The sequence below is a fragment of the Aquila chrysaetos genome, chromosome 5 (assembly GCF_900496995.4).
Source record: "Aquila chrysaetos chrysaetos chromosome 5, bAquChr1.4, whole genome shotgun sequence".
Lineage (NCBI taxonomy): Eukaryota > Metazoa > Chordata > Aves > Accipitriformes > Accipitridae > Aquila > Aquila chrysaetos.
Window position 1 is genome coordinate 26,009,476 of NC_044008.1, and position 27,663 is coordinate 26,037,138.

Below are 27,663 nucleotides of genomic sequence, written 5' to 3' on the forward strand. Positions count from 1 at the left end.
ACAGGCCGTTGTCAGGTAACGTACTGACAACTCTTACACCACCCCGTTGTCAGGTATTTCTTTATCTTGTTATTTAAGTTCTAAATGTTCCTACTAGATGATTTTAGTCAATTTCTCCGGCCTTGATACGGGGCTATACAGGGGATTTTACAGCAGACACTGGTTGGTGGTTAAATATATAAAATACAACATACATATGATTTTGCTAAAATATTAAAACTAAATATGATTAATTCTAACTAATAACAAATTAATGACAAATCAGTAACATTGGGGGCTGGATTTTGCAGGAAAACTCTTAGATGCATGCAGCTCCATGGAGTTTTTAAACTCTTATGTGTATACACAGAAAAATATTATGTGATTGAATGAAATGAGTAAATTTCATCTCAATACCATAGCTTGAAATTTCATTTTTCAGTGTTAAGGTCCCCATCCTGATATTTTGAAATGAAAGAACTTAGAAAATCAAATATGCTTTTCATCTTTTATGCTCATCTTCCTGTACTTCATTCATTCTGGGAAATGAAAAGGCTGGTCAGCTTTATTGTTGTTTTGATTTCTAGTCAATTTGCAATTTTGCACTTGCTCTCCCCATCACCCTAAAATTAATCCATTTACAAGCACTAGATGATGACAAGAAACAGCCAATATTTGTTTGTCAAGAATGTATCATGTAAAACTAGCCTAATTTCTTCTGACAGAGTAACTGATTTATTGAACAAACGAAATAGTAACAATGAAACAGCTTGACTTTAGTAAGTCTTTAGACACTGTTTCCACATAACATACCTACAAGGTGAGTGCACAGCTGGTTGAAAAAATGAAGTCTACATTATCAAAGTGGATTTTTTTTGGAGCAGAACCTCAAAGGATACCTTACTGTATACTCAGTTCTGCTCAAATTTTTCAGTAACAAATTGAATGATGGAATAGCAAGTGCATTTAGAAACAGCAAATTACACCAAGTTGAGAGGAAGTATAAGTACTTTGGAAGACATGATAAGAATTCAAAATAATTTTGATAAATGGTCCAAATTCAACCTGAGGAAATTAAAAACAAATTAAAAGTGCCATAATTCAGAAGGAGAAATCAGGACAGATACAATTGGCCAGAGAGCACTACTGAAGAAACAGACCAGATTCATAAACTGCGTATGAATTAACAACATAATACTGTTGCAATACCTCCCCCCCCCCCCCCCCCCCCCAAATATAAATACCTTTTGAGTTGTTGGCAAAGATTTATTGGTGCTGAAAGAGTTGAATCCTGCCCTTTAGAATTGCAGTTTGAATTTATTCCATGTCAGTTCCCCACAGAATTCTAAATAATAGGGTCTGTTTCATGATAATCATAACCCCGCAGACATTAAGAATTGTAACCAAACCTGTTTATGAGTGTTACGTAGAAGGAACAGGGGATATCCTTCTGCTGCAATTGGTGTTGGTCACACCTCACCACTAATGCTGTTTCCCAGTTTTGGAAAACACAGTTTCAGTGGAGAGTTACAAGAAGGAGGTAGGTTTTGGAAGACCTTGTACTGGGTCTGACTGGGATGGAGTTAATCCTCTTCCTAGCAGCCTGCACAGTGCTGTCTTTTCGATTTGTTACCAAACCAGTGTTCATAATACACCAATGTTTTAGCTATTGCTGAACAGTGCTTGCACAGTGTCAGCACCTTCTCTGTGTCTCACTCTGACCTGCAGCGAGGAGGCTGGGGGGGCACAAGGAGTTGGGAGGGGACACAGCCGGGACAGCTGACCCCAGCTGACCCAAGGGGTATCCCAGACCATAGGACGTCATGCTCAGCATGTAAAGCTGGGGGAAGAAGAAGGAAGGGGGGACGTTCTGAGTGATGGCGTTTGTCTTCCCAAGTCACCGTCAGGTGTGATGGAGCCCTGCTGTCCTGGAGGTGGCTGAATACCTGCCTGCCCATGGGAAGTGGGGAATGAATTCCTGGGTTTGCTTTGCTTGTGCGCACGGCTTTTGCTTTACCTATTAAACTGTCTTTATCTCAACCCACAAGTTTTCTCACTTTTACCCTGCTGATTCTCTCCCCTATCTTGCTGTGGGAGGAGTGAGCAAGCGGCTGGGTGGGGCTTAGCTGCTGGCTGGGGTTAAACCACAACACCATAGAATAAATTTTTACCCATCCAGAATCAATTGTCCTCTTTAATCACTGGAGGCAGGATACATTTAATTTGCAGCAAAGATTATATAAAGGAAAGTTTCTAACCACAAGGATGAAGTACTAGAATACGTTACTTTAATGAGGCTACAGAACCCCTGCCAAGGTTGATCCTGAGTTTTGTACGTGATGGTTTTTTTAACAGAAATTCTCCTCAGCTCTACGTGAAACATATTTGCAGGCACCTCTGAGCTGCATGGATGTGAAGAGAAGATTTTCAGGAAAAGGTATTGTTTAGGTACTGACACATTAAACTGTATTCAAATGTACTGTTGGCATGTTGTAATCCTGATCTGTAAAAAAACCCATATGATGAATGTAAGTTTTAGCTTCATGAATCATGAGTACTCATAGTCTACAGGGGATAAAAAAGTCAAACTCCTCTGCTCCTGCAGGGTAATGGAGTGAGCACAGATTGGACTGAGTTTGGTGAGGAGGCACATATTTATGGAAGTAGCTGCTTGTGCATAAATCCAACTTTAAACAAGACAGAGGAATATGTTTTACAAAGCAGGCTTCATCCCTGCAATGTGGTCAATTTATAGAGCCAATAGTTTGCTAGTCAATAGTTTAGAGTGGAAGGACTACCAGATGTCTGAAAGACAGAACTACGGTCTCACTACCTAGCTCTAGACTCTGGGCTGCATTTTATGCCCCTCAGCATCTCAGAGGGCAGCAGCATCAGGCAGGCTGTGTGATGGGGTTTTGGGGACATGGGAATTCTACACCTCTGAAGATCTGAGCTTCACTGATAAAGCTCCAGGGAAAAATATCCTTTGAAGCCTATTTCTGGTTACAGCAGCTTGGCTGTCTCACTTGTGCAAAGCTCAGAATGCCGCTTGTTGGACTGAATGCTTTCTTGTTGTTAATGACATGGCCTTTTATAACTTTTTGATATCACTGTTTCATTTGTAGGGCTTTCTCTAAGGGAACGTCTCATACCTAGGTGTTCAGGAATTCTCCCCTTAAAGAAGTAGTTATTGGAAATATTTTAATTTTTCTTTTGGTGTGGCTCTCGATAGTCATGAGCTATCACCAATTTGAACTCACTACAACAGTGAAGAAATGATCACTCCGCTGAGTGAAGATAGCGTAGGAAAAGGCAGCGAGGTTCTTGATATTTTCTGAACTATTCTGGAAAGCAGCTGTTCTCCTGTCCATGTGCAAACCTTTCACTGTTTCACACAGTGTGCTCCATGCTACTTGTTAAGACTGACTGTGCTCTGCCATAAAGCACAGTCCAGCCCAGTAACCACCTGAATAACTAGACAAATTAGGCTGAAATCTTTTGGCATATTAATTGCAGTGTAGTATTATAAGTGTAAAAAAACCCCACCCTATGTATGAGGCTGAGATTGTTGGATGCCATCAGTTCATTCACAAAATACCTCATACAGTTGCTGTATGGCTGCCAGCGAAAGGCTGCAGGAATCCCGAGGACAGTCACTATTCACTCCCCTTGAGGATGATCAGGGTTTTATGTTGGCTCAGCTACCCCCTAACTAAGAGGATCTGAAGTGCCAAGCGAAACATTCTTTGTGGAGGAGAGGCTGGCATGAACTAAGTGGAACCAGTCTTAATTTCAAGGACAGTTCATCCATCCCTCAACAGCTTAGCACAAAACATTGCCCTGTGCTCAAGAATTAATGCACAGTCACATCTGAGTTCAGCATTTGGGGAGTGAAATAGCCATTTGAAGTCCTGTTGCAGTGCCTCACCCATAAAAACAGTGTAATGCTTGACTATTCTGTATCTTTTCTGCAAATACTGTGGAGAGATGTTAGGTCTAACTACAAATGGGGAGGCATAATGCTTCCACTCTTGTCTGAAAAAAAAAGAGAGATTTATTTTCTTACTGTTTCCTTATATCAGGAAGGGCCAGGCTGCAAGCCTGCTTTTCTTGTCAATCCAAAGCAGAATTTTAAAAGTACAAAAATAAATGACTGTAACAAGACAAGGGCTACCTGTTTCTCCCAGAACTCTTCTCAAATTTGGCAAGATGTTTTCCTGTTTCCACCTGGTCTCAGACTCTAAAACTGCCTTGGACCTACCCACTAAGCCAACCAGTTACCATCTTCCTTACTGGAGTAATTGATAATACAAGGCAGATGACTTTCTCTCAAAGAAGCACAAGAAATCTATTGCAGGTATACGTACAAAAATGGAGAAAAGACAGGACAATCCATTCTCCATTTATACTGCATTCAGTCATGCAATAGATTAACAATCCTTTCTTCAAACAACAAACTACCCTACTATAAGAGACAACCACGAAAGAATTTGCAAATCTAAAGCAAATGCTCTAAAGTGGTGTTTTGCAATTTGCAGATAACTGTCTTACAGTACACTACAAAGGTAGTGCACAAAAAAATTGCAGTATTATTAAACTATATCCATATACTTCTCTGTGCAACTGAAGAATGAGCAGAATACTGGAAATAAAAGTAGCTAAAGTACATTCAAAAATTATATTTGTCTGACATGGGGAGAAGAGTACTGCAGTATGTAAGACAGGTGCATTAGATGGTTCTTAATTTATTGCGGAGAGACCATGTCAGGCTAAGAATAATTCTCCACTGAGTTGTATTACAGATTGTAACTCTAACAATCTATAGTTTTTATCATGGTATAATCTGACAACTCAAGCTATGAAAATATGCTGTCAAAATACTTTCTGAGCTACAGTAGAGTTCAATAGCAAACAAAAGGAAAATATGTAGTCCTGACTCAATGGCAAACACATCAGGGCAGTTCAAACACTCAAGCCTGTTATTCCACTTCTGTGCTTACACATTGTGCTTTGGATGAATATTCAGATTACTCTGGTATGCTCTCCACACATGGGTACTTTCTGCATAGCAAGCCTCAGTGAAACCAAAAGCATCTGGTAATCCAATATGGTATGCTCTACTTGTATGCAAGCTAAAAACATTTACATCCCTAGTTGTTCCCAAATGCTGGAATTTTTACTCTCTACGTATTTAATACACAAGGTAGGCTACCACAGTCAAAGCTGCTAGATATGTTTCTCACTTGCACAAGAAAGCATTGTGGGACTGAGACCTAACCTTCTCTGGGATGGAAGTACTTGGTACCTAGTTAAAGCACATAGCTGTCACAGATCTGCCAAAGCTCAGCTCATCCATCTGTGTAGGTCCTTCCTTACCTGCTGTGAAGGTGGAGAAGGAAGCTATCTGACAGAAAAGCCAGATTGAGAGATATTAGAGACAGGCTACTGACAGTGCACTGGGATGAAGAACCAGGTGAAAACTGGAAAGAGACAATGTGCATGTGGGGACGAGGAGGGTCATGCACTTGAGACATGTTGGGATCAGACTGGGGTAAAGAAGCTCATGGGGAGGGCAACTCTACGGTTAAGGAAGCTATTGTCCATTTGCTCCATCTATCATAGGCATTGCAAAAGTTGCAATGACGTCCCTGTCCTGCTAGCAGGTTTAGGGGCTGAGCATGAGAGGCGGCAGTGCGCCATGCATGGATCAAAGAAAATAAACCAAAATATTACCAGATTTTCACGTGTGCATCCCACTGCTTCATGTGATGAGGAAGAGGGCGCTCGGCTCTCCACGCCTCAGCAGACAGGGAAGAATAGCTCCACCCTGCTCTGTGCCAAGGAAGAAGATTCTGCCTGACACAATTGCCTTTGGATAACCCTCACTGCTACGTGATCCAACTTATTCTAACTGATAACTCTTGGGACTATATCCAGGAAAGAACTTCGTATCCCTGTTCTGTGCACCCTGAGTCAAAGTCATGTGAAAAAGCAGCATGCAGTCATGAAGTGGAAGGATGTATCATGTGCGAGTGAGTCAAATCAAAGTTGAAAAGAGTGCACGTCAGAGCTTTTGAGTACCTAACTGTGCACTGCTTGTGTGCATATATGCCCGCCCTGGTCTGATATTCACAAGATTCTTCAAGATCTCCCACTGTTTATTATGAAGTTATTTTATTTAAGCTTCAGATAACATAAAGAAAAATAGCAGTTTAAATATGTGAGGTAAATACCTCCGTCACTCACAGAGCAGAGTGGCAAAAGAAGGGAAACAAACGCATGAGGCAATGAAGAACACACTGGGGACAGGAAAAACTCCTCTTGGCTGGATACAGAGAACTAAGATGAAAAACCAATAGAGTCAATTGACTCAAAACCACCAGGATTCAAAAATTCTATTACAAAAACTTTTACTAAAACTCCAATTATTTTGGGGGGATGGGGGGGGGGGGAGTTTAGGTCTGAAGCTCTGTTATTTTACTGTGAGAAACTCAGGGGAACATGGGTTACACTTTTCAGACCCCCAACTTTGTTGCTGAAAAGCAGAGCAGGAGTGCTTGTGATCGCTGGATCTGTGATAAAAAGCTCATCCATAGATGTGCCCACCAGAGCCCAGAGAAACTGCAGGTGGGGGAACACAAATAGCACCCTGCTCCGGCTGCTCCCAGGGACATTGCAGGAGAGGGATCTGCCCTCAGAACATTCTTCTCTCTTATGCACATGCACACGCACACCCGTACGCACGCACACACGAAGGAGCACAGAGGCGTGATCCTGGGTGGGGGAACCTCGGTAACCCTGTCAGAGAGACACAAGCCCCTGCCCGGGTGTCCCCCAAGCTGTCCCAGGGGAGACTCAGCCCCAGTGCCCGTCACGATGAGCGAACGGGAGCCCCAAAGCACCTTGTGAACCTGGAGAGAGGGAGAAGCGCATTGCCTAAGGGTTTGGGATCCTTTACGAGGTGCACGGTAAAAGCATTTCCCAATTGCTTATTATGGGCTAGTTTAGTGGAGGAAAAGGAGGTATCAAGGTGATTTGAAGAGGAACAAGCATGGGAAATAGAGGAATAATGGGATGAAAATGGCTTTCCACCTCTAAGCAGCGGGCTGATTGCTACTCTTGGCTGGCCATGGCCTGTACCTGGTCAAGGCAGTCTGTCCTGTCTTCTCACTAAACTCCATTGCCAACTCTTTCCTGGCAGCGGGACTCTCTTGCATGTGCGTGTGCGCGTGTGTGTGTCTGGGGCTCTAAGTGCAGCCCCTGGAGTGGGACCAGGGCTCGGAGGTCTGTGTGTCCATGATGGCAGCAGCTGGAGCGGGTGTACAAATGCATGTGTGAGTGCTGGCAAGTGGATGACGCCGTGGGTGCTATTTGTGTTTGTGTGAGTGCTGAGTGTGTTGATCTGTGTGGCTGGCTGTGTGTGTGTATATTCCTGGTGTATAGGCGTGTGTGCGCCGGCTGGGAGCACACACTCAGCTTCACAGCCGGTTGGACGCAGGGGCATGGATCTGCATCAGCCTCACCTCTGTCAGGCTGCCGGATTTGGCAATCTGTAACTTGGACGAGTATGTTCAATAGGAGCTACAACTAACCCAAGACGTACTCAGGCATCTTCCCCACTAGACTATTACCAAGCCTGCTGATCCTGCTACTCTTACAAGGAAGTCTCAGTGTTTAGAGAAGCGCATGCAACAGATGGAAAGAGCTGGAGGCTGGAAAGAAGATTCAATGGGTGATTCAATGGGAAAGTAGCACCTGGGGAGGAGGAGTTCTGCCCAAGGAAACCAAACTGCCAGCTTGAGCATACTTTGCATCCTACCCTTCACCCCAACCTTTCTACCACTCCCACTCTGCAACAGGACATGAGGAACCTGAGCTGAGAAGCCCTCTGAATTATGGCACTAATGAGAATTCATCATTGACTTTAAAGGGCAGAAATTGTGCCAGGGCTGCGAAAAGAGCCTCTTCCCTTCTATAGATATAGAGGAGCCTCTGGATAAACAGCTAAGGAGTAGATGGGTTTTAATGTCCTGTCTCATTCTAATTACAATGAATTAGGATAACAATTACAATGTTAAAAGTATGGTGTTTGATCACCTATGCAAGAAACAAAGACATATATTTTAAAGTCCCAACGGCAGCCCTTGATCACTGCATTTACAGCACTCGAGCATCCTATGCCAACCCTAATTAATGTGTCAGATTCCTTAATACCCAAGAGGCAGGAAACAATCAGAATACTGAAAAAGAGAAGCTTGGGAATAGAGGCAATGGCTAAACTAAACAGTGTCAGGACACAGGCTCAACTGCTGGCCTGCAATCATCTGCTGTGTTTGTTTTCTTCTCCCTGGGTGGCCATGCAATGCCCCAGGAGACAGCTCAAGCCAGTGGCAGTTCCTAAAACTCAGTGAAGAGCAGGCCACCCTCAGCCAGGGGAAGAGTTTAGATACATGGACATGAGCCATACTGCATCACTTGTCCTCAGGGCTAGCAAACTGACCCATTTTATTTATGAGTTGGACAAAACCACAGAAGACAGTGACGCAATAATTGTCATGGCTAATGTAAGGGAGATTTCCAACTATACCCCACAGATACTGTTTTCTATGCAGCAACCTATGCTGCCTTTCAACTCTACTCACCTGGCATGCCATGGGCTACTGAAAGTCAGTGATATGGACATCATCATGACTACCATGTACAGCTTCCATGGACCATGGACTCTAAAGTAGACATTAAAAATACCTCTCCAAACATTTTAAAGAAATGTAGGGTCAGACCTCTCACTTTTGAAGGTCAACAGACACCCCCACATTGTTAGATTTGCAAAATATGTATACTGTAACTTCTGGGATGTAAATCAGACTTGTCATGGAGCTGGGTAGAGAAGAAAAAAACCTGCTGCTTTCTCCTACCTCACACATCATCCTGTCATGAAGAGGGCAACCTAACTAGTCTACAGTTACGTTCTGTGCTAGTACTTTCTTGAATACTTCTTTCTTTCTATTCTTAGACCTTACTCCAAAGGTCCTCTAACCTTTTTTTTAAAGCCATAGCACTTCATTCCAAGTGAAAATGGGGTTAACATGTGCCAAACTCTATGTATTTAAAGCCCTTGTCTTCAGCCTACTCTTTACAGAAAATTACCTCAATTATTTTTTATTGAAGACTGACTTCCAGACAGGCTCCAGTGATACTTAGCCTCACTGTGGTTGTGGAAACTGGAGTGAAGGCTTTTCTTTTTTTTGAGAGAGTTGCTGAAGCCAGATGGAAAAAAAATATTTAAATGCCTAATTCCCATTTAGACAGACAAATACTTCTTGATTTGGTCCAAAATAGCTAGGTCTTGTTTTTATTTTGTTTATCAGCCTGTTTAACAAAGTACTTCAGTATGCTGATAGGTTTTCTATTTTGTCTCTTGTAAAAAAAAATAAATAATAAATTGTAGCAAACAGTGGTTTTCTTCCAAATAAAGAAAAAATGGTTTTGTCTTCTTTTACACTAAAAGTCCTTTTTCAAATAACTGATCAATTGAGCTGTATTCTGTCAGATCTAAAATAACTGTGGTTCTGTCAGATTCATCTTGCATTTACACAATGCAGAAGAAAAGTATATTCTATGTACATACACACTTATAGTAGTTGCTATAAATTAAAAATGAAACTCCTTTTTATAGCTAAATATTTATTTTGGAAAGCATTACCACAAATGTCAGAAACAAAGTCATTACAACAATGAGCTTGTTATAGAAACAATTTCTGCCTTGAATAATTTGTTTCCAACTTTCCAAAATGCATATCACTCAGCTCTTCTGTCCTTCCCTCTATCAAAGTCTGAATATATTTTACTTATGTGAGGCACCATTGAGGAAATATGTTAAGACTATATTTTTGTTATCTTGCTACCAGTTACAAGTTAATCAAATCCTATTCCTTTGTTACTTTTTAATCCAAATCCCTTCCATATTTTGCCCTTCTGTTGTAAAAAATGGACATTGTTTTGTAAGTAAACGCATCTGCCAAAAATGATACAAATTAATTATATGTGGGTTTTTCCCTTTCTAATCAAAGAGTAGGTGTCACTTTTAGTAATACTTTTCTGTATGTAATATTTTTTTTCAGAAATCTGAAAGCTCTCATGGCCAACTTGAAACTGAGGGATAGTTAGTTTTGATTTCTGAGTATGTCAGAGAAGCTTCCTTTCTCTTCAACATCTGTGCAAACTAGAATTACCTCCAAATGGACAACTTCAGGGGCCGCATAAAAGAATATTCAATATTACACTGAAAAATCAACTTTGAGGGAGTATAATGAACATCAGAAGGGTAGAATAATCATTCCCCTCATGAAGGAAAGGTTCCCATCTGATGTAAAATAAGCCAGTGTAAAAACAATACGGTGCGTGACATTTTCAGAAACATGTTCTAACCCATGGGTGGCTACTGCACTTTTCATGTCTGGGGCATTTTTGGGATGCAGCATTCAAAAGAGCTGTCAGCTGAAAGCGGATGCAGCTGGAGAAAGTTGGAATCTGAACCTAGGAATGGAGTGGGCTGGCTGCAAATTACAATGAAGGCACACACAGTGTATAAGCTTTTTGCTATCTGAACCAACAAAAGTCATGGTAGCTAAAGTAAAAAAAAAATAAAAATGGTTTGGTTTTGGTGGTATATAATGCCTCTACCTAAAATGGGAGCACAATGATGAAAGACACCACACTTCTCACAGCTGACCAAGGCTCAGAGCCAGTGAGTCTATCAGAAAGGGGCACAGCTTCCAGCAGCCAAAACACTGGGCAACGCTCACGCAACAATCCCTTAGAGAGAGTGCTCTGGCAGGACGGCTACAGGCTTCTGGCTAGACTTACTGTCATTCTCCTAGCACCTATATTAGCAGACAATCATCTGACATTTAGGAACAGGCATATATATTTATAAACCAGAGTCTCTGCTTGAACCCTACCAGAGCCAGGATTCATTTTTTAACGGGAAGCATTTTAAAAATACTTGAATAAACAACTATCTGCTGCTACTTTCTTATCCCATAGGCTACAGTTACAAAACATTGCCTCAAACTCTTTTACAGGATTTGCATGTTACTAGCATATTATAAAGCTTGTATACTTACACCTTAATCCCTTGTATTTATTTAATTTCAGTGGACTTGCACATTGTTGCTTTCCTTTGGCCAATGTGTGTATCTGCCTGGACACTGGTGTTTTTCAGAGTCTATTAACATGACATAATTTATTCCAGCAAAATTTTAATTTTAGCTCACTGTGTAATCAGTGTGTAATATTTTAATTATTGTAAGATCTAAGTCAGCCCAATAAATACCACTCTCCACTGGCCTGTATGATCTGTTTATATGACTAAAAAGAACATTCAGAGAAAGGTATGTTTGGTAACTTTATGACTAAATGCTATATTTTGGTTTTAACTTGACAAAGTTCAATGTCCTTATCTTCTGTTATGAACAAATAAAGAATTTCCCTTTCTCAAGGAAAAGAGTGCGTTTGAAACAGAGGCTTTAGTACAATTCTATAGAGGGTTTATTTTAGTGATACAAAAAATAGTTTGTGTGCTCTTCTGCTAGAAAACATGAATATGTTCTGCTAATAATTAGGAAGGAGAATACATATTGTTCAGAAAAATATACTATGCATTTAGATTTTCTAGCAAGAAACCACAGCACCACATTAGAGAGCAGCATTTATTTGGGTATGTCAGAAACAGATTTGTTTTGTACTGAAACTAATGATGTCTGTGGCATGAGATTGGGCATCCACTTTCAACTAGTTGGCAAATAGCCAGGCTTAATTGCTAAAAGCAAAATTAAAAAGTGATCAAGACCGTGTATGTTTCTGGCATACATTTTTTTTTCCTAAAACTATATGAACTTTCATTTCAAGGAAGCAGAACGAACTTAACAAACATTAAGTATGCTTGTAACTCAGTATCCTCCGAGGATCACATTTCTACCTATTTAGTTTGTTTAGGAAGCTCCTTGCTTAACAAGCAGAATGCTTCTGAAATTTTACTTGTCAAAACTTTGCCGTAAGTTTTGACAAGTAAGTTTTACTTGTCAAAACTTTGCCAGGACTCACATGGCACGTATTTTGCATTAGGAAACCAAGCAGCTTTGTATACCATAAGTTATAAATTTGTACCAACAGTTAACCAAAATGATTTTTGGAAGAGAAGTTACATCTGCTAGATTTGAAGATATACATGTATTTTTATGGTAACCCACAAAATACTTCTGTGACTAGCCTCACCATTATTATTTTGCACCATATTTTAAATGACTGACTTATGATAGAATGATCTTGTGATTTTGCTGGCATGCTAGGATCTCCAGTCCTGCTTATTTAACCTTACCTCCACAGGGTTGTTTACACTTTCAGAACCTGATTTCAATTTACTTTAATTTTCTCAGAGACTTTTGTATTTATAAAAGCTGAGCATCTAGTGACCTCTCTATTCCTGACATTTCCTTTACTCTCCACTATGAAAAAGAACAAAAACCCCAGTGTCCCATTTCTGTTCCAAAAAAACTAAACTGCTTCCTTCAGTGGGTTGGTCCTTGTAATTGAAAATGGCAACCAGATGTTTACAGAACACACCAGCAATTTTCCTTGAGGCCTTTAGTCTTTATAATTGTTTGCTAAAGTTAGTTGGATTTCATGGAAACTTGTCTGAGGCTGTAACAAACAGCAAGTAGGGTCTCCTCCTAACTGCACTCTGAACAATTAAAAATAAAAAAAAATGAAATAAAAATAAAGTTAGAACTAATGCTATCTACTCCTGTTAATGTATTTCAAACTCCATAGAAAACCACTCAGTAGGGGAGGAGATTTGGTTCTCTTACTACTGATTTTTAGATGCCATCCCATGAAAACCAGCCCTATTTCAGAGTATGTTATTTGCTTTCTACCTTCTCAAACTTCAGTTGGCTATACTCTAAGCACCACTGATTTTGTCCTCCTTTCCCTTGTCCCCACTCCTGTCAGCAATATATTCTCATAGATTTGGGTTTTTTGAGAATATTTTGCATTTTAAGAAGATGCTGTAAACTACACATTGCTTGTTCCTCAGAGTCCTGAGTCACCACAGCTAATTCAGACCTGAAATCTCTCTATCTGCTTTAGAAATCACTGTTTTTCCTCTTCAGTTTCTTGTCTGCCTCATTCTCTCAAGGGTAGTCATAGACTTCAAGAGGTCTGTGAGTCCATCTTGTTACCCCACAAGGGGACACACTACACCCAATAAAATCTCTTTACCTAATATTTCAAGACCTCTAAGATTGAATGCTCCACAGCTCCAGGGGATTCATTTGATAAATTCACTAGCCTTACCCCCAAAACAGCTTTCCTAACTTCTAACATAACTTTTTCATTGTTGTAGTACTTCATATCCTATTTACTATAGGCATGAAGAATTGTTCTTTTTTCCTTGGCAGCAGACTTTTTGAATATTTTATGTTAACAAGTACCTCTGTTTCCCCAGTCATACCAGTCTTCACAGTCATTGAAGAAAGAGCATCACTCTGTCCTCCTGTCTCTACCACCTCCTCTTTCTCACTACTTCTGCTGATATAGTACATCTTGGAAAATGAAAAGCAAATGTCTGACAGTCACCAGACATGGCCCTGGGGGCCTCCGAACCCCACGGCGGTGGTTTATTCTCTAGACTAATTAGCAGCCCTGAGGAAACTATTACTGGCTGCACTTATGAAGTAGCACTTCTGCAAGTTCCTACCTTGCTGCTGGCCAGATGTCAGCAATTAAGCTGATTCTTTTGCTGATTTAGCCTCTGGTCAAAAGTATGAATAGTGAGGAGTACCAGAGGTGATACAATATGCTAAAGGAATACCATAAAGATATATAGCAAGGAGCATGCATTTCATCCTAGTTCTGACAGTGACTCATATGGTTTTTATCCTAGCTTCTCCATCTCTAACTCTGGTGTGGCAACATTTCTGTGCCTCCTAGTCCTACTGTGAATAGAAGTGAACAGGCACAGGCATTTTTTTCCCATGGAAAATGTAGGTTTTCTTTAAAGAGCAGATTTTCCAAAGGATACCCAAAAAAACAAAAATGAAAAATTGACAAAGATTGACTTGGAAAATTGCTTTTGGGGAGAATCAAAGCAGAATTTTCTTTCATCTGTCCCCAACTGCTTCTTCAGTCATGCACCATCCAGAGAGAGACAGAAACCTGCAGCTAGCATCACTCCACATCTGCTGAACACCTGTGATTGCTCCTGCAGGCTCATGCTTCCTGACATTCCCCAAGCAGCAGCTTTTACAGGGAGCAGCCACTGGGTACAAGGAAGCAACAGCGCTCCACAGAGAGCCAAGGAGGGAGGCAGCTGAGGCCATATCTGCCATAACAATACAACAATTCTCAAATCAGCATTTTACAGCAAAATGAGTTATGTCTGAATATATTCAGGTTCTTTAACAATGAGGGGTTATTCACTCCTTGCGGTAATACATAAGTAATGCCATGAGATGCCACCTTAAATGCCAGACAGATCTCTTGCCGCCAGTACATAAAGAGAAAGGCCAAGATTCACTCGGATTTGCTCCCATGGGTCTGTTGCCTCACTCATCCCTTCCTGTTCTTGGAGCAGCTCCACCCAAGCACCGCTCCCACATCTGCAAAAAGCCAGATCATCCTCATAGTTGCTGGAACCAGGGCTTAATTTACAGAGCCAAGTACTTTAACACAGCATGCTCTTAAAATGGCAGAAAACAGAACAGAATTCAGTGCATATTGATAAGGTCAGCAAAGAGGAAATAACTTCAGCTCTAATATTCTTTGCAATATATGTAGATTTAAGGATATATATGGTATATGATCTCCACTTAACAATCTCAGGTGAGAAATAGGACATGAAGCTGGTATTGATTCCAGTGGAAATAAATATCAAGACTTATTGACCCAAGAGATAAATATCAACTAAAGCTAAGTTGGGTTCAATACTTGTCTTATGGAACAATAAATCACAAAAAAACCCCTAAGTCAATATATGTACTGTAACTATCTTTCTAATGGCATGGCTAAAATTTCATCTTCAGTGGATGTCACTCAAACTGCAAACAGAAGCCATAGTAAAGTTTAAATACTTAACTGTAGTATTCTAAAAATAGGAAATGTTCCTGTAAAATCAATACTATGAAAATGGTTTATGATTCTTTTTTTAAAGTCACCCATTGCGATTGCACAAACTTCCACCGAATTATTAAAATTAACATTCTAAGGCAGCAGGGAGCATATAATGTTACACTGCACTCAGTTTGCCAGCGGCCTGAATAGATGTGCTTTTTTCCATGGCCAAACTGACTGGCTATCATTAAGGTTATGCAGAATCTTTTCCACTCCAAAAGCTAGCAGTAACAGCAGAATTTTGCATGTTATTGCAGAATGAATTAAAACTGGCTGGTTAGATTTGTAGCATACAACTGCACATGTTTTTCAGAGCTTGCAGTTTTCTGAGATTTGTGTAACTATTAGTAAAGGTAAAGAATTGAGAAATTAAGGAATTGCCTGTAAAAGGCGGGTCACCATTGACTAATGAGGCAGGCATATTGAGCAAAGGACAGAAAAACTGATGGCTCCAGAAAGAAAGATATAAGCAGTTTATCTTAGAAGATGTCATCTGGGGAAAGTATGGAATTCAGGAAAGGTTCAGGCAGCAGACAGTAACTAGGGAACGTTATTTTTGGAGAGCAGAAAAGCATTTTAATGCAACACATTTCTGAGATAAAACTTTCCTCTTAAAGTTGTGAAAATGTTGGCAGGGCATTACAGAGCCATAGGGACCCACAGATTGCTTTAATCTTTGCCATGGCCCCAGAGATGAGAGCTTCTCGGACTGGAAGGACAGGGAAGAAGGCAGAAGACTCTGGAAAATATCTGGCAAGCTCTTCTCCAGCGTTTGCCACTCTGGGAGGACCTAAGGGTGCTCTGAAGCCAGGCGGCTCATCCCACTCATGCCTGATAGACCAGCACAGCTCTGTGCTGGGCTGAGGGAAGGAAGGTCTGCGGCTTGTGCAGCTCAGCACAGAAAACCTCCCAGGAGAAAGCCTGGATGTGTGGGGCCTTCTCACTCCTCCTTCTGACCCTTTTATGATTTTCCGTGAAGCTGTGTGACACCAGTTTCAAACCTGCTCCCAGGCTGCAGCAAAGGCGGAATGTGTCCCAGAGGCTATGTCTCTATGAGCAGATTCTCACTTTTAAAAAAAGGCGGAGGAAGGAAGGAACAACACACCAAGCACACCTTCTTCTGCCTAGCTGGCAAACAAAACAAGTGTACCATTTATAGATGTGCTGGCCAATACAACCTGATACCTTTCTCATCAGGTGTTATCCAACTCCATTTGCACTGCTTGCTTCATAATGGACTTGCCACAGATACTGGAGATACTGACCATGCTAAAACAGATCTATCCCAGCAGCAGCTGCATGCCCAAGGTGGCAATCCCAGCTCTCCGCAAAACTTGACTATCCTGTCATTTGCTACTAACACAGTACCGCCTCTCTATCTCCATCCCAGAAGCAGACTAAGAGATGTGTTAAACCTTACAGAAAAACTGGATCATTTAGGGCTGCCGCAAAAGGAAGACTCAAAATGCTTAGAGCAGGCATAGATATCATCAGTCCATGGGCTTTTCCCTCCATGTGGGTTTAATTGCTAAGGAATGGTGAAAGCACAGCTACTTTTTGTTCAACCAAAGCTGCTTGAGAATTTACTGACAGAGCTATTTTTCAGTGAAAAATTAGGGGTTTGAATAATTTATATTTTACTGCAGAAAGCATCTGTACAGATCTTTCATAGGAAACCCATAAACCGCAGTCTCTTTGCCTGAAAAAAAAAGGTATCCTTTTCCTTTTTAGCCAACCATTTCCCAGTTACCAAAACTCAAAATGTTTTGGTTGGTCTGTAAGAAGTGAAAAATTTCCATGGAAGAAAACTATTCTCCTGATGTTTCTCTCTGACAGCAATGAACTCGACACAGTGCTGCAGCCCAGGTGTGGAGGATCTCCCTGGAAGATCAGCGTGCAGAGCTGTCACATTTCAGTTTCAAACAGGAGCAGAACTGGTCCCAAAATGAATAGCGGGCCAGCACAAAAAAGTTAGGAATGTTTTGCTGTGAATTTTTTTCCATATATGACTTCAGCTAGACTCTTGGCTCTCAGCCATTCTAAACAAAAAATCCTTTCAAAAATTAGAGTGAACTTTGAAAGATACACGAGTAAGACAGACTGCTCAAAAATAAAAGCACTGGATAGAGCTGCTAAATAATACCAAGTAAGAAGGAATTACTCTTTTTATAGATTTTCCACAACATTCATGAGCTATGTTTCTCAGTCCATTATCTGTATCTTTTTAATAGAGGTTTCAAGGAACGTATTTTTTAATAATTTATAACACTCCTATTAGGAAAATATTGTGATAAAGCATAGCTCAAAATATCCTTCTCCAAAATAAGGAGTACTATCCCATCCAGAACAGTAAACCCCATCATCTACTGGCAAAGAAAAATAACTTTGAGCATAACTTGTTTAGTTCTAAGAAAAGATTATTGATTTGGCATGCAGACATGCTCTTTTACTTACTTCTTGTTTTTAAAACAAAACTTGAAAGCTAGGCACTTACATAACACAGGGACTAGTTGAAGGCAGACTTATGTTGCCATGAAATGGGATTAGTAGAGTCTTACACTTTACCTTAAATTGGCAAGCATTTGACTTTTTAACATACTCCAACTTCTGCTGGAAGCTGTAGCATGTTGCTGGAAAATACCTAAAACCTTTTTATTTTTTTTTTTTTTTATTACTGGAAAAATACTGCAGGAAGTACTGGTGCTAGCCTGTAAAATGTAAATATCCACAGTTAAGTTGATTTCTGCAGAGGCAGTGTTTGGAGGGTAAAAACTTGCACTGGAGAACATGAACCTGAGTTGATCACTGTAGCAAAATCTAGTACAGTGATTTGTTCTAAGTCATAACTGAATTTCACCTCCCCACTTCCTTGGCCATTTGAAACAAAAGTATTTCACAGAGATGGTGCACATGGTCCCCAGACATGCTATCTTTTCTCTGTGGCACATCTGACATGAGAAAAACCTGTGGACACACTGTATCTTGTCACTCCGGGATGGAAAGTAGTCAAGGCAAGGAGTGGCTGAAAGGTGCATCTGAAACCAGATTAAAATAAAAGAGGGAGGTGAAGACAATTTACTATTTCTCAGTACAGCCTCCAAGAAAACTGCATGTACCTTATTTTCAAGAAAATTTCTTAAAGAAACTTGAAATTAGTAGTTGAATTTTGAGCAGTCTCATCCATGTGAAATACTTACATTTTTCATCTATGAAACTACTCTGACTGGTTAAAGCACAAAGCAAAACTGAGCTCTCTAGTAACCCCAGGAATGTATTGGAAGCCTGAATGATGCAAGCAGCACTCCCCTTAGCATGAGAAATAACCAACCACACTGTTTTTCTCCTGACAGAATGGTGGCCTGTGTATTTTTTTCAAAGCCTTCAAGTTCCAAAATTGACTTCCAACAAAAGACCAAACTGAGATCACAGTTTCAGTTCATACCTCTAAGGTATCCAAGAGCACTTAAACATGGTCAGCATATATATAACTGGTGCCCAAAGCTCCTCTGTCAGGCATAGTATAACTCTACACCACAAAGCTACAGTCCCTTGTGCAAGATGCCAAGCTTCTTCAGTAGCCTGCTTTAACTGTGGATCAAATTTCAACAGGAACTAAGAACCAGCAGTAATTTACCCCAGCATCTGCAGCAAGTGCGAAATATACTTCCTCTGTATCGTGTTCTTTAACAAGCTTAGTGTGTACATTACAGAACAATCAAAACATTACCAGAGGAAAAAGCGTACCTTCATGCATACAGCTTTTTCCTAAGAGAGAAAATGAGAAAGACCCAAATGTAGCAGGTATTTGTTTTGCTGTGAAATGCTCTACTGAAAATCACTCCACAATTATATTAATGGAGTTGGTATGAGAAGTCATCAGGAACCAAACTGATCTGATTTGGTTGTCAAGACTATGATGAATCACTCTGCTGCATTTTTTAATAGAAGGAAGCATCTAATGGAAGAATCATCTAATTGTGGAAAATTAGCTGCATAACTGGGAAGGGCTAGAATTTGGCTTGTATCCTTACTTGCATCTAGAGTTTATAAGCTTTACCTCTGTGGAAGAATGATGGATCAATAGCTAACACTTAGTAATTAATTAATTAACTAAGTCCAATTATTCTTACTGTGATAAGGGCCCTCAAGCCTGGGATCTTCCATCAGCCTCCTGTTTTCAAGGACTGTGACTGCATATCCATGTTTTGCCAGGATGCGCTGACAGAGTTGACGGTCGGTTTCACGGTGGGCAGGAGGTGCGTACAGAACTGCTCTTCTCGTACGGCTTCCAAAGTACTGGAGAATGGAGTCATTGATCTACAGGAAACACAATGAAAATACAATGGTTGTAAGATAGGACATTCCTCAGCAGTATAACATATAGCTGTAATTTTTCACAAAAAGAAACTAGCAACTTACTGTGACAATCTGGGAAATATTTCTGGTATAATTAAGAATTCTCTTTATATCAGGGACTTCTGACCACAAATTCCATTTTGACTGCCTCCCTGTTTTTTCTACCTTCATTTTGGACTGATATTGCAAGGGTTCAAAAGCTCAGGGCAGAAATGGAGGATCTTTAAACCATGGTCTTCCCTTCATGGAAACACCTTTGGCTGAAATTTGGGCTGGGCTGGTGAGCTCGTAACAGTATTTGCCAGCTGACTTTGACTGTGGCCTCAGTCTGATCTGTCGGTCACCTAGCAGAGAAGACTTGGTGGGTCCCATGTAAACTGTTCCAAGGAACATGGGTCCTACACAGATGGTAAGTGCAGGGGTCTGAGTTCTGTTATGCAGCATGACTAAGAAAGGTAAGAAGAGTACTGAGGTAAAAGCATGCAGAGGAATCCTAAACAGCACTGCAGATGCTGTACTTCCAGAAAATTAAATGTAACCTTGTCAGTACCTTATTGCCTTATTAGTCCAACACGATACAGCCCAGAGGAGGACTGGCAGAGAGATTTGTATATAGGAGCAAGTGGAAAGGTGTATGATGTTTCCAATGAATCCCAGGGAACTCTTGGGTTGTCTACCATGCACTGTCTTCCCACATAGTGCCTAGGGACAATAGCATCTAGAGAAAACCCTTCCTCTGTATAATAGCCTGGGATATGAGCTCATTGCAAGGAAAAATGGAAAAGAGCCACCCCAAACACACAGAGAGAGTGTGAGCTTGACATTAAGATCTGAAAAGAGCAAATTACTGGGCCACTGTCATTGGGTCTTTGGGAGAGGGGGATATCTTATGTCTTACATAAGTGTGGGGGGTTGACCCTGGCTGGATGCCAGGTGCCCATCAAGCTGCTCTATCAATCCCCTCCTCAGTTGGACAGGTAGAGAAAATACAACAAAAGACTTGTGCGTCGAGATAAGGACAGGGAGACATCACTCACCAATTACTCTCACTGGCAAAACAGCCTCGACTTGGAGAAATTCATTTAATTCATTACCAATCAAATCAGAGTAGGATAATGAGAAATAAAAAGTAAATGTTAAAACACCTTCCCGTCCACCCCTCCCTCCTTCCCGGGCTCAACTCCACTCCCTATTTTCTCTACCTCCTCCCAGCCAGCAGCGCAGGGGGACAGGGAATGGGGTTGGGGTCAGTTCATCACACGCTGTCTCTGCTGCTCCTTCCTCCTCAGGGGGAGGACTCCTCACTTGTCCCCTGCTCCAGCGTCAGGTCCCTCTCATGGGAGATACGAACTTCTCCAACATGAATCCTTCCTATGGGCTACAGTTCTTCACGAACTGCTCCAGCGTGAGTCCTTTCCACGGGCTGCAGTCCTTCAGGATCAGACTGCTCCACCGTGGGTCCCCCAAGGGTCCACAGGTCCTGCCAGGAGCCTGCTCCAACGCAGGCTTCCCACGGGGTCACAGCCTCCTTCAGGCACATCCATCTGCTCCAGCATGGCGTCCTCCATGGGCTGCAGGTGGAGATCTGCTCCACCGTTAATCTCCATGGGCCACAAGGGGACAGCCTGCCTCCCCTCGGGCTGCAGGGGAATCTCTGCTCCGGCACCTGGAGCACCTCCTGCCCTCCTTCTGCACTGACCTGAGGGTCTGCAGGGTTGTTGCTCTCTCATATTCTCACTCGTCTCTCCCGGCTGTCGCTGGTGTTGCGTAGGGGTTTTTTTTCCCCTTCTCAAATACGTTATCCCAGAGGCGCTACCACTGTCACTGATTGGCTCAGCTTTGGCCAGCAGCAGGTCCATCTTGGAGCTGGCTGACATTGGCTCTGTTGGACGTAGGGGAAGCTTCTAGGAGCTTCTCACAGAAGCCACTGCTGTAGCCCCTCCACTACCAAAACCTTGCCACAGAAAACCCAATACAGCATGAAAATAGGATGCTCCATGTGGGAAAGAGGTCACTAATATCTGGAATCGTCTAACTGTTCTTTTGCAATTCAAATACCATTAACAGACAAGATTTTCTTTTGGTGAAAAGTATTTGTCTTTAGGATGAAACATACCAGCATTTAAGGGATTAAATTCATTACATGAAATTAGTTCTTGGCAAGTTCATGAATTTCAACCTAGCAGTAGTTAGCAGTATATCTTTTAAAAACTATGTTACTCCATAACTTCTAATTTTAGTAAGCTTATCACTGGAGATACAAAGCGCTACACAAACAAGGCACCACCATTTTGTGCACAGTAGACCACACTGAAAAGAGACAGAAGCTTTGAAATGAACAAATGTCATTCAAGATCTGTCCAGTTTTATAGGACTGGGACCCAGTGATAAAGTCACTCTTCTCAGCAGTCTGTTCCCCAATTACAGGATGCAGTTTTACATTATGCTTGGCTGAAGTGTAAGCTTCTCTAAGGCAGTGAGGACCATGAACTATTTCTGAGCCCTGAGCCTCTAACGCCACATCTGCTTTTGCTCCAGAGCAGACTTTCCTGATGGCAAGGGTTAGCATCGTCAGTGAGGGGACCCTGAAAAATATCTTGATACAACACTGTCAGAGTCTTCCATGTATATTTGCTAAATGTGCAACGCAAAACTACTTTTGTCACTGGGATATTCAAGTAAGGGTTGATCACATGCTGGCCCAAAGAAGCACAAATAGCACAGAGTGAAGTCACAGGAACTGCGTTAGGTAACCTGTCAGAAGTCCTCCTTGGCACCCCAGTGTTTTTAAAACAAATTAATCGGGCAGCAAGCACAGCGTTAGAGCGTCTCAGATCGTCCTTCCCCACCACGGCACCCGCCATTCTTTCCCCTTCTGCCTTTGCCCCTCCCTCCTCTCCTCTTATCTTCTCTCTTTCCGCTGTCCTGCAGCGCCAGCAGCCGCTGGCAGCCCTTCCTCTCCGTTTCCCTCCCTCCCTCCCTGTCCCCAAATCCAGCCCTTGCCCTGGCTCCCCTCCTGTGCTCCCTCTCCCTCCTCCTCCGGGCAGCCCAGCCGGACACTTCCCACTTTCCATTTCACTTGCACTGCAGAAGAAAACCAGGAGAGAGAGACACCTCTCGCTTTATCCTGCGAGCAAATCCAATTTTCCATCCCACGTGCTGCGAGGGCCAGTGTTGCGGGGTCAACTAAGGACACGTGGAGGGGCTGCAGCCCAGGACGCACCTTTATCGGGTTTTAGCTGGCGATTATGGCTTGTCCCGCTCCCGTCCCTCCTCTGCGGCTGAGGGTGCTTGCTGCCTGGTGCGAGGGTCCCGCCTCGGACCTGGCGGCGCTTTGCGTGCAGCCTTCCTCGCTAACGGCCATTGCACTTTTTCACGCTACCAGAGAACACCTTCCTTTGCACGAGCGAAGCCTCCTGTGCTCCTTCAGCATGTTTCTTCAAACAAACTTTAAGAGCTTCTATCTCAAGCACCCAGCAACGCCTGTATTTTCCCCCGTGGGCAATGCTCCACGGGCAGCTCTCACCCCAGCCCGGCTGCCGCCTCAGAGCCCACGCCTGGTGCGGCAGGCCCTGTCGGCCTGGGGTGCCGCCTGGGCCCGGGGGCCGAGCTGAGCCCCCCACCGCACCGCTGCCTCCGCCCGGCCGGCGAGGCGCGGGGGGACGGGAACCGGCGGGCCTCGGGGCGCCCTGAGGGCCACGGGGACCCCACGGTCCCCGGGGACGGAGGCCGCGGTCCACGCCAGCCTGCCCGCAGCAGGACCTTCCAGGGGAAGGGAGATCTCCCGCCCGCCTCCACGCGAGCGCCGGTGCGGGCGGCGTTCCCCCCAGTTCCCTGGGGATTAGCAGAAGTGTTTACAACGCTCTAGTTTGGCAATGGCAAATATTCAAGAGAACACTGATAATGGCATAAAAAGGAGAAAGGAAGTTCAAGCGACGGTGGTAACCTCGGTCACTTCCACAAAACACAAAGGCAGACGGCCCCGAGCAGCTCCACGGGGCCCACGCAGCGGCCGGCTCCCACCAGGCGCCTTTCAGGGGCGGCCAGAGGGTTGCGACGGCCCTCGCACACGGAGCACGCCACCAGCTGCTCCAGAGGTTTTCCTTGGGACACGCAGAGCGGAGACACCTAAAAACCCTTCAGGCGGCCGGTGTCCAAAGCTGCTGGTGCGGGGCTGGGAGGGACCCGGCAGGCCTGGCTGGGGACGCGCTCGTCTGGGCCCCCGGCCGCCCCTCCGCCGCCCAGGCGCTAGACACCCGGCGCTTGTCTCCACGAGCTTCCCAAAAAGCCACGACGGGATCTTTGGGACACCGAGACAATTCACGGTCCTAAATTTAACGGCTTGACCTGATGTCTAATCTGGTACTATTCAATAATATGAAGTAGCTCAACACCTTTTAGGGTGCTTGCTTGAGAACCATGAGTAGTATTGCCAAATTTATTTCCTCTGCCCTTTCGGAGCTATTTGCGGTCCAGGTTACAAGATGCAACGTGTCCTCTCTGCTTTCTTGCCAAGCCAGTGCAATGTAGGGTGGGGTTTTTGTTTGGTTTTAAACTACCCGTTAGCTACCCAAAATTTAAAAAAATTCTGGCCAACTGCACGCTTGTAGCAAGTGATTCCATAATTTTTTCCAAAGCTCTCTATAAAATGCCTTACATCACTGGCCATGCTGATCTAGTTACTACTGGATGTTTTTCAGAATTTCCAATATTAATAGCAATAGCAGTCATGTTTGTACACTTAAAGAGTCTGCTGGTTTTTATAAAATGTTTCTCAATCATAAAAATGCAGTCTAGGCAGAGAGCTGGTATAAAAGAAGCAGAGTGCAATAGATGAAAATAAGCTGTTCGCATATTTTGACGTTTTATGGTTCTGATGTTTTTGGCATTCCTATAACTTTAATGTGTAGCAGGCTTAGGCCAAAAAAACGGATCCACAACATTTTGAATATCTGAGACTAATTGTTAAATGGTCAAACATTTTCATGTCCCAACCATTTTTTAGCTCTTCCCCAGTTTGAAGTCTCGGGCTATTTGTTAGCAGGTTAGTTTATTACAGATTCAATACACCTTATGTGAAAAGGATTGGTGAAGAACATCTGTGGCCCACGTCTTACCTAGAGAATAGTGTGGCTGTCTCCACAGAAATTAATGATGCTTTACAGCAAAGCTGAGATTTCCCATATGATTTAGGATGAGGCCTATGTGAGCTTTGACATGATATACCTGCTCTTACAGCTTGCAAACCATTGCACTTAGCTGAGTCACTGACCTCATTTTAGTGCAATAGGCTGTTACACAGATGATCCACAGCCTTAACAACTGGTCTAAACAAACCACAATGGGCTGTAAAGTGAATAAAAATGCATAAAAATGAATTTTGTAATTTTGTTTTCAGTTTATAGAATAACATGAAAAACACAAAAGAAAACAAATTAGCCTCCATAAAATTTATTATGGATTTTTAAAAAATTATCACATCAAATGTATATTCCTCTGAGGGCTCAACAAATGAGATAAACAGCCCAGTTTATGTAATATGAAAGCTCAAGAATTACGTAACCATCCTTGTCCGACTGAAAATAGACATCTATTATCTGAGATGCGATTCTTAGTTCTGTCTGCAAGTTCCACATAGCTGTGAAGTTCTCTGTTAAACAGAAAATGTTTTGACATTTTCCTTGAAACCAGTTTATCTAATTCTATGTTATGAATGTATAAAGATAAAATTGATTGTATTAGTCTCTGAAGCTTTCCACTGTTGTACAGAATTTCTGGGTTGTTCCAAAAAAACCAAAATTTGGTCAGTAACAGAATCTTATAATATATAATTACTGTCATTGTTTTGGCCAAGAAGAAAATAGCAAAGATATTTCAAGTTGAGGAGAGAAAAACAGTTCCCTGGCGTTTTTTCAGATTCCAAGAAGATTGCATAATTCCATAAATATTGATGCATTGTCTCTGCCTGGCAAGGAAGCAAATACACAGTTTGAACTGTTGCCATAGAATTTCATTGACCATCGCTTCAACTGCAGAAACAAAATTCTTCTTCCTAACATAATGACCCAACTCATGTCTGCCTAAGCTTCTCTCAGGAAGGAACTCAAAAACTGTGAATCATCTTTTCAGCTACCCAGTTCTGGTGGCGTTAGTCCCTGTGTTGATTACAGGCAGCCACTCTTCTACACCAAGCTAGCCACGACTTTGTCAGAGTCTTGTCCAATAGCTTCAAATAACTTGACTGCAGGTTACTTTAACCCCACTGCTTTCTGCAGGTACTGGGCTGCTGCAAAAGAGATATATGAGCCACTGTGCAAACCAAAAGGCCTTTCCATGAAAGGGGAATGCAACAGAAATACCACAAAAGAGAACCAGCCTTATATAAACAACATTGGCACTACTAGCAATATTTACAGGCAGCGACCTGCCTAAATTCCCATTTAGCCAGCAGAGGAAGTGGATCTGCCTTTGCTGCTAAATACCACCTAGCACAACAACATTACAAAAAATCCATGAGCGTGACTCCTAGAAACTACCGCACTAATATTAAACAGCATTAATAAGAAAAGTGATAATAAAAACTTAGCATGTGGTTGTAATGCCCAAAGTTGTTCATTTACAGGACTGTGCAGACCTTTATTAATTCCAAATGTGACTTTTAAATTCTTTTTCATGTTTGCATAAAAGCTCATAGAAATAGTATTTTGTTCATACTACCGTTATATTTGAAGTGCACATAGCTCCTGTATCAAGAAGTAACAGAGAAGTTAATTTCCTGTTTCACTTTCTGGAGGATATTTAAATGTGTTGGCTCTATGTTCTGTTAGATTTCCTAATCAGAAAGGACTGGGTTGTAGAATGAAATGGTTGGAATGTAATTCTGCTTCCAATTGTTTGCTGAATAAATACAGAACAAGCAACTAGATTATTGGCACTACTTTGACGGCTGGTTTCTGATGACTTCATAAATCCAAGAGCAAAACTGGAGTTATTTGCATAGTCATCACCAGCACTCTGAGCTGGAAGTACAGAGTTATTTTATCAAAATGCCTTTGCTTTATGATTACATGTAGTTCACGGTACCAACTGCCTTGTCTCGAGAACAGACGATGAGCCAATTCTACCATCTTATCAAAACAGCTACTATTGAGGAAAGGGCTCCAATGAAGTGCATGAGTGAGATTCTGCCTCCATTTCCCATTTGCTGCTGATGCATCCTTCTCAACGTTCCCTTCCTGCAAAAAGCCTCCACCCTGCCCCTCTTTCCTGACTGCTACCACAATAGCTTTGCCCTTTATCACCAAAATATCTCTAGCTATCTGCGCTGTAAAAATAGCTGTTTCCTCAGTGCCTTTTGCATTTTACATTGAAAAGGGGGAATAAAATGTCCTTCTTTCGCAGGGTGCAATCTGAATATGGTATCATTCCAAGGAAACCAGTTGTTGATACCATACCATCTGTCGATTGCTTTCTATTAACAGAGGTTTCATACTAGCAAAGTTCTTTGTTCTTTTGTGAGGAGAAAAGAGTTCTCATCCCCCTACTGTATTCTAGAAAATAAATATCCTTTTTAAGATTAAATTTACTTTAAAAATGTATCAAACCTTATTATGCAGAATGTAATCCTTTCTATCCAGAGCTCTCACCACACTCCATTTCTGCGTAATAGCAAAAATCGCCCCTTCTCATTCTATCATCCAGCTTCATTTCTCCTTTTTCACATATTTACATTTCAAAAGTTCCCACTAGCTTTGTCTTCTTTTCTTTCCATTTCCATTCCCATCTCCCTTTCTCTTCCCCTGCACAAATCCAGCCCCCTCTGTGCACAATCTCTTCTGTGCCTTCTGAGGATACTATTACTTTGCAACCATAGTTCCTTACTCTGCTTCCCACACCTGCCTCCTTTCCCCATGCCTTCTTCCATGACACTCCTTCCCCCTTTGTTCCCTGCTTATTCTGACCGAAGCAAGTATATTCCATCCAAAAAATCAGTAGAAAAAACCCAGACATACACCTTTAGAGGGTGAAGTTCATCAGTTTTGTTTTAAATGTCTGCATTAAGCGATGATGAATTTTGCATTAAAGGCAGTTATTTCCACTGACTATGGAGTTCAGCTTTCTGTCTCTGACAAGATGGAGTGGAGCACTCAAGTAAAG

General features: G+C 42.2%; 1 protein-coding gene across 3 annotated transcripts in view; it reads right to left on the reverse strand.

The window, feature by feature from the left end:
- CPED1 (cadherin like and PC-esterase domain containing 1) overlaps positions 1-27,663 on the reverse strand; it is a 185,282-nt gene that overhangs the window by 141,897 nt on the left and 15,722 nt on the right. For all 3 annotated transcript variants that reach the window (XM_041123298.1, XM_030014960.2, XM_030014959.2), the window contains one exon: positions 19,281-19,467. In XM_041123298.1, coding sequence (XP_040979232.1) covers positions 19,281-19,467 — 187 coding nt within the window. The remainder of the gene's footprint in view (positions 1-19,280; positions 19,468-27,663) is intronic.